The 8,137-nt window shown below is 37.1% G+C and overlaps 1 protein-coding gene across 1 annotated transcript; it reads right to left on the bottom strand.

Annotated features, from left to right (window-relative positions):
• Positions 1-3,221: 3,221 nt before the first annotated feature.
• On the bottom strand, positions 3,222-7,326 carry LOC145585760 (UDP-D-xylose:L-fucose alpha-1,3-D-xylosyltransferase MGP4-like). Its single transcript, XM_081642473.1, has 4 exons — positions 6,774-7,326; positions 4,944-5,105; positions 4,334-4,549; positions 3,222-3,850 (listed from the first exon to the last, which is right to left on the bottom strand). Exons 1-4 carry the CDS (start codon positions 7,206-7,208, stop codon positions 3,641-3,643), a joined length of 1,023 nt encoding a protein of 340 aa, XP_081498599.1. The 5' UTR covers positions 7,209-7,326; the 3' UTR covers positions 3,222-3,640.
• Between the last annotated feature and the right edge of the window lie 811 nt (positions 7,327-8,137).

The raw sequence follows: 8,137 nt of genomic DNA, 5'->3' as shown, positions 1-8,137 counted from the left end.
GCTCGTACGTTGCTCAGTCTGTGACCTTAATACATGTGATGGTGAGCAACCTGAAAATGCTCCCATTGAACCAAGACTATGGAAAATATCTTCTAGTGAAGATGTGTTGTTGATAAATGGTTTGTAACCGGATTAAATTTTGGCATCAGGGACAATGCAAACACTAGATGCAAGGCATTTTGAGCTTTTCATGAATGAGAGTGACCAAGATGGAAGCTGGGATTACACACAAATCAGTTCACATGAAGCCAAAAAACAAGTAGATGGAGCTTCTGGTGCCATATTAGACCTGAAACACCTCAAAGATGCTTCCAGTACTGGTGAGAACATAAATATTACTAACACATTCAGTCAATTTTTGTTATCCTGCATAATGTACTTATGTTGAGGCTTTCTTCGAAGATTAAGTAAAAGACAATAAAACACTGCAGCAAAAATTATGTCTTCAATCAGTATTTGGAGTTTATATTAATGAATTGAAGCTTGGCATCTTGCAGAGATTTTTAAAGCAAAGTCATGGATCGGAAAACAAAATGACTGGCAGCCAAAGGCTAAGCTCACTCTGCATGCTGTGTGTGGTGTTGAAAGCCTCGCCTTACCTAGCAAGTTTCTTGCAGATGGAAGTCACTCTTACTTGTTTCACCAGCAGGAGAAACGCATAGGTATTCCTCTTATTTTCCATCAGTATGACTCAAGTACTTAACATTACATGTTGAAATTATATTAGGTAGATTATCTGGATCAAATTCAAATTGGTTCATTTTTCCTAGGATCATCAGTAGCAATTGTGACAGAGAAGCTGACTAGTCCTCCCTGGAAGATCCATTTGAAGGAGACTCTTGTACAGATGCTACAATCCCGTGGCTTATGTGTGCTCACCAATATCAAATTTCATGCCGTCATGAGTTCACTAGAGAGTGTAGGGAGTACAGACTATAGAGGTGATAGGGATGAGGGAAGTGGTGATGATGATGGTGGTGGTGGTGATGATGATGATAATGGAGAGGAAGGGCAAGGGGAATCGCAAGGGGAAGAAGAGGGGAGCATTAATGGCCCGGAGGGGGATAAACGTGATGAAGTAGTTGATGTATATTGGAGGTTGAATAAAGACGATGAGAATATAATCTGGATCACGAATCTGAATTTTCATCACTGCTGTTATAGCCTTGGAGGTAAGAAAGCTTTATTCGATCATGTAAGACTCAAGGTAGCCGAGGTTAGGCACCAGGCAGTCACGAAGGACTACAAGATTGTGCTCGAGACAAGGACTGATAAAAACAGGGAGTTTTCAGAGATGTTCACCAAATACCACGAAATTAGTAGAAATTTGCATCGAGTAATAATCTGTCCTGACCCCGAAATCACTCCACCCATTCTGTTAACATGTTGAAGCTGGTTTTCTCATAGCCAACTTGTCACCACTCGTGGACCGCAGGAATATCATGCTGCTACAAACATAAGGTTGTCCCTTTTTCCCTGGAGGTGGTAAGGCATGGGAGTGGTTCAAAGGCTTCACCTAGATATAAGAAGCAGAGGCAAGAACAAAAATTATGAAGAAAAAATTAGCATCCACATCCACAACTGTTAGCAAAGGATGCATTTATTACTTTTGAACTTATACACAGGTCTCTGCTTTTAGTCAGTAGTTGAAATAAGAACATGCCAACATGAACTGTAATGATCATTAAACAGAAAAATGCAAACCTAAACATCTAAAGAGGGCGTTCATGCAATGTTATCTACATAATTTCTGAATGCTGTACTGTACACTAGATGCCTTGCGTGGATTATTTGATATGTAAATATATTCTCAGTTTTTAGCACACAGACCAGACTCAGGCGAATGCATTCCTGTGTGGATAAGACTCTAATAGTAATATAGCAAGGAGTATCAACCTACAAACTGCAGCTACATCATCCATAAAGTAGACAGCGTGATTTCCCCCCAAATAAGGAAATGGGTCTTTCAACCAAACCATATCAACATCATTGTACATGACATTATATCCAAGATTCAATATAATCAGAAGAAGGTGAGGCCTCCTAGCTGTAAAACTGAAGAACCCCTGCACAAATGATCAGTAACAGGGCACAAAGTCTAAAGAAAAGCTGGACCTTGCTCCCAAGTAAACTCGTGGGTTTCCTAAGATACGTATATTACATTCTAATAATGTTGATCAGAGATGAAAGATAATTTCCCTTTCAGCTCATGCTAAATTACACTCATTGGACACAACAACGATAAGCTTCTTAACATTGCACATGGAATCAGAACCCAGGCTTACTATTCTAGCAACTAGTAATACCCAAGGAATCCTATTCCAAGCAATGTTAGAGTTTGAGCCTTTATAATTGCACTTCTCAAGCAACCATCTGATGAATGTATTTTTACTACATTGCCTATTTGGCTAAAAATTTGCAAGGTGAATCTGATACATAAGTCTAATTTCATGGGGATATTAGATCCATTTTCCTTTGGTTTTAGTCCAACGAGGGACAACAAAATTCAGGCAGAAATATGTATGGCTTAGCAACAGTTGAGCTGGAAACAAAGATATATATAGAGGTTAAAAAGATTAATTTACAATTTTTTCAGAGATATTAAAAAATGGATGGGTCAGATTGTTAAGATTTGTGAATCAACTCTACAAACAAATTGGTTAAGTTTCATATACTAAGTTCTAAAAATCACTATCAAGGGCACCTACTGTTACCTAGCGAAATTACCTGATTAGCCCAGGATAAACACTGCAGGTTTTTCCTGGTGATTATATTGTCATCCATCCACCATTCCTTTAATTACCCCTCATCTGTCTAAATATTAAGTATGGCCATAAAGCCAACTATGTATTATGTGAAAACCTGACTAATAACAATCTTTGTTTCACCTCATATGAGCATGCATAACCAGACATCATATTTCATATAAAAGGCAAATATGTAAGACAAGAAAATTAAACAGATCCTCAACTCTCTGTGCATTTTGGTGTCCCTTCAATAGATTAAAGCAGGAAACGGCTCACCAATGATCAACTTATGCACAATGATAGAAAAAACTTCGCGCATACCCCACCCTGGTAATTAACAAAACGCCCCTTTCATATCATCTGAGAATTGAAGGCCACTTGAAGCTTATTAGCTAGATTCAAAAATCTCATTCGTTATTAAAGCATTAATGACAATTTCAACTAGAGAAGATAATTGATATTCTTATATGAAAACTCCCCATTTTCATTGTATCAGATGTAACATTACAAATATTCTCTTACGTAGCAATCCATATCAATAATTCAATAGATTAGTTCACATATACAAGCTCAAATCTCTAAAACAGACTAAAACCCAAAACCCCCATAATTATCAATAATCAAAATTGAAGACAAGACATTGGAATATGATCCTTGCGCATTCTTGTGCTTCCGAAAGCTTACAGCCAGCGATCCAGCTTATGTATGCCAAACTCTCGTTGAAATGAGCTCGCTTGAGACTACACCCAAAGAAGGAATTCTACAGCAGCATAAAATTTGAGCATATGCCATAGCTAGTGGCTGAAACATGCTGCAGCTTAGCCAAATCAGATTACAAATGCAGTTCAGCACTAGGGTGGTACTCGAAATCATAACCATACCCTTTGATACTTCTATAGCTTTCCAAGTGGAGATTCTGAAGCATAATCATCGACTAGCCAGAGGCCATAGTCACGGAAACGCTTTATTTTCTTCTCAAATCCTAGGATGTAATTGTTATGAATGATAACATGTGAGCCTTCAGTTTCACGTACCCATGTCTTGTTCTTGAAGTACAAACCCCCAGTTGGGAATGCAGACTGGGGGAGCAGATACATATCCACCTGTTGTCCAGTACAGAATACAACCCAATGAGTATCCTTAGGTTAGGCTAATAGTTACTCCAAGTCTTATACAAACAAAAAAATTCTGATATGAATTTCTTTTTACATATTGTGGTATATACAGTATTCCTTTGTTCAGAGAATTGACCAACTATGGCTCTCCCAAAAGCTTATCAAAATGAATATCAGAAATCAAAAGCGGAAAAAAAAAAAAAAGAAGTCAGTACAGTGTAGGTCATACTCCGTATTTCCTTTTTTACCCCCACCCCCTTTGGTTGGGATGCAATAGTCACATCTGTAACTACCCTAAACTTCACTGAGATTATCACATATCATTTGCTGAACAAATCTACAATTTGGCAATGAATAGCAAGTTTCCTCCATTCTTAATCCATTGTGACAACTGTAAAGCGTAGGGGAGGAGAATGGAAGCATAAGTAAATAGGAAAAGGGGAGGTGACTAAGGGAGGTAAAAAGACCGACCTGTTTTTCTATTTTCATCAAAGCCCAGTTAAATGCAGGCTGGTCATTAGCTTTCTTTGCTCTGGTCCATGGCTGTTCTTGAAGCTCCTCAAGCCACTTTCTCATAGCCAACTTGGCACCACTCGTGGACCGCAGAAATATCATGCAGCTACAAACATAAGGTCGTCCCTTTTTCCCTGGAGGTGGCAAGGCATGAGAATGGTTCAAAGGCTTCACCTAGATATAAGAAGCAGAGGCAAGAATAAAAATTATGAAAGAAAAAATTATCATCCATAACTGTTAGCAAAGGATGCGTTTTTTACTTTTGAACTTATACACAGGTCTCTGATTTTACTCAGTAGTTGATATAAGAACATGCTCATTAGAACCTTCATGATCATTAAACAGAAATATGCAAACCTAAACATCTAAAGAGGGCATTCATGCAATGGTATTTACATCAAAGCAGAAACAAGTGACATAATTGTTGAATGCTGCACTGTACTTGCATGGATAATTTGATGTGTAAAAATATTCTCAGTTTTTAGCACACAGACCAGATTCAGGCAGATGCATTCCTGTATACATATGACTATAAGAGTAAAATAGCAAGGAATATCAACCTACATACCGCAGCTACATCATCCATAAAGTAGACATCGTGATTACCCTCCAAATAAGGAAATGGGTCTTTCAACCAAACCATATCAACGTCATTGTACATGACATTAAATCCAAGCTCCAATATATTCAGAAGATGGCGAGGCCTCCTAGCCGTAAAATTGAAGAACCCCTGCACAAACAATCAGATGACAGTTAGGCAGGTCATTAATGGACACAAAGTCTAAAGAAAAGCAGGACCCTGCTATAAAGTAACCTCCTGAGTTTCCTAAGGTACATATATTACATACTAGCAGTGTTGATCAAAGGTGACAAATGATTTCCCTTTCAGCTCATGCTAACGTGCAGTCATTGGACCCTACAGGATCCATCATGGATTACAAATAGAATTTGGAGATAAGCTTCTTAACATTGCACTTGGAATCAGAACCCAGGCCTACTATTCTAGCAACTAGAAGTACCCAAGGAACCCAATTCCATGCAATGTTAGAGTTTGAGCCTTTATAATTGCACTTATCAGGCAACCATCTGATGAGTGTATTTTTACTACATTGCCTCTTTGGGTGAATCTGATACATAAGTCTACTTTCATGGGGATATTGGATCCATTTTCATTTGGTTTTAGTCCAACGAGAGACAACAAAATTCAGGCAGAAATATAAATGGCTTAGCAAAAGTTGAGCAGGTAGTTAAAAAGATTAATTTACAACTTTTTCCAGAGATATAATAAATGGATGGGTCAGACTGCTAAGATTTGTGTATCTTAAAAATAAACTGGTTAAGTAATAAATTCATACACCAAGTTCTAAAATCACCATCAAGGGCACCTACTGTTACCTAGCGAAACTACCTGGTTAGCCCAGGATAAACACTAAACACTGCAGGATAAACACAGCAGGTTTATCCTGATAATTAACTTGTATTTTCTAGTCACCCATCCACCCATTCCCTTATGTTACCCCTGATCTCTCTAAATTCCAAGCATGGCCATAAAGCCAATAATGTATTAAGGAGAAAACCTAACTAATGACAATATATGAGCATACATAACCAGACATCCTATTTTATATAAAAGCTTTAAGTGGCAAATATGTAAGACAAGAAAATAAAACATAATCCTCAACTCCCTGTGCATTTTGGTGTTCCTTCAATAGCTTAAAGCAGGAAATGGCTCGCCTATGATCAACTTATACACAATGATAGAAATTTTCACGTAAAACCCCAACCGCACCCCCCCACCCCCTTGATAATTAACAAAACGCCCCTTTCATATCATCTGAGAAATGAATGAAGGCCACCTATAGCTTAGCTAGTTTCAAATTTTTCATTTGTTATTAAAGCATTAATGAAAATTTCAACTAGAAAAGAATAGTTAATATTTCTTCTATGAGAACTCCCCATACTTATTATATCAGATGTAAGTATGTTAACATCACAAATTATTCTCTTATGTAGCCATACATATCAATAAATCAATAAATTAGATCACATAAACAAGCTCAAATATCTAAAACAGACCAAAACCCCCATAATTATCAATACTCAAAATTGAAGACAAGACCTTAGAATATGATCCTTGCGCGTTCTCGTGTTTCCTAAAGCTTACAGCCAGTGATCCAGCTTATGAACAATGATTCGCACAAATGCCATAGATATGAACCACTCCCCAAACTAAATTTATCATAAGTAACATCACAAATTATTCACTTATATAGTAACCCTTATGCGAAGTAAATAACAAGCTCATATACCTAAATCAGACCAAAACCCCAATATCAATAATAATCAATCAGCAATATGATAAATTAAATTGAAATAAATATGGTAACAAAAATCATACCAAAGAACCAAATTTATGGGCAGAATTAGATTCAAGAACTGGAGGAATTAGCACAGCATGACCAGGCCACCTTTGATTAACCCGATACAAAGTGTTATAATCTTCAGCAATAACCAAAACTTTGTCTTGATGTTTATGTCTGGTAACACTAATCAACCAATTGTTCAAAAAATCCAAGTAAGGTTCACTAACTATACAAACAATGACAGTCCCATTTCGCCCAACAAATGAAACAGCTTCTTCGAGGGAGTAATTTCGCCATTTAGACTGAAAAGCGAAGTTGGGGTTTGAGAAAAAGGATTGGGAGATTCCCAGATAAGGGTAGAAGAAACCAAGGATTATGAGGAGAGAGAAAAGGAGGGTGAGATTTGTGCGATTTAGAAAGGAAGAAGGGCGTTTGTGTGTCGGTCTCTGATGAAGATGGGAGCCCGCCATTGTTGGTGGAGATCAAAGCTCGCTCACACAGTGGATCTAAACTGGAGCGCAAAATTATCAATCAACTCAGAATTACCAAGTAAAGTAACTCCGTTCTCTTAAAAATTGCTAACTAGCAGGTCTAGCACACTATGAGAAGAGGTGTCAATTCAAGGTGTGAGTCGGATTGGTGAGGTAAAGTTGTGTCGAATTTATTTTAAATTTGAATCACGCTAAGTTATTGCGTTCAAGTTAAAATTTGAATCGAGTTTTAATCGGTTGATTTTCGGATTGAGTTGTTCACGTCAGATTTTGACAACTCTAGAGAGATACAAATAAAATAAATAACACATGATTAAAATGAGAGTGAGGGATGACTCGAGTAGTTAGACCTCCCTCTCAGCTCTAGGAGATCCTGGGATTGATTTTCACCCCCCTTCCTTGTGGCTCTCTAAACACCAATAAAAATGATTAAAATTACTTGGGGTTAATAGTTTATTGAAAAGTAATAAATGTGAAAGGAAAGATTTAATAATAAAAAAAAAAATAAAAAATAAAAAATAAAAAAAAGTAGTAGTGGGTTTGGGTGGGGACATATGAGAGAGATATAATATTTTATTGTAGCTTTTTGCCAAAAAAAGGGAGTGTAACACTTATTAAAACACAGCCGAATTTGGTAAGTGTAACACTTATTAAAACACGGAGGGAGTATGCTTTTTCATTCCTTTTTAATCATGACATTTCTTTAGCATTAATTTTACAGATGATTTTACAGTAGTCTTTTAAAAAGCGACTACCACAAGTTTTATTATGTGGCACGATTTAATTGGATGTAGGGCCTATTCTCATTGACTGAACTGAGCTGAACTGAAATGAATATTTTATAGGAGAAGGAAATTAGGAGCTGAACTGAAACAATCGTATGAGAACAGGCCCGTAATTTGCCATGA

This window comes from Chenopodium album, chromosome 16 (genome assembly GCF_948465745.1).
Source record: "Chenopodium album chromosome 16, dcCheAlbu1.1, whole genome shotgun sequence".
NCBI lineage: Eukaryota > Viridiplantae > Streptophyta > Magnoliopsida > Caryophyllales > Amaranthaceae > Chenopodium > Chenopodium album.
Note: the sequence above shows the minus strand (reverse complement) of the source record. Positions and strands in the feature narration are given on the sequence as shown.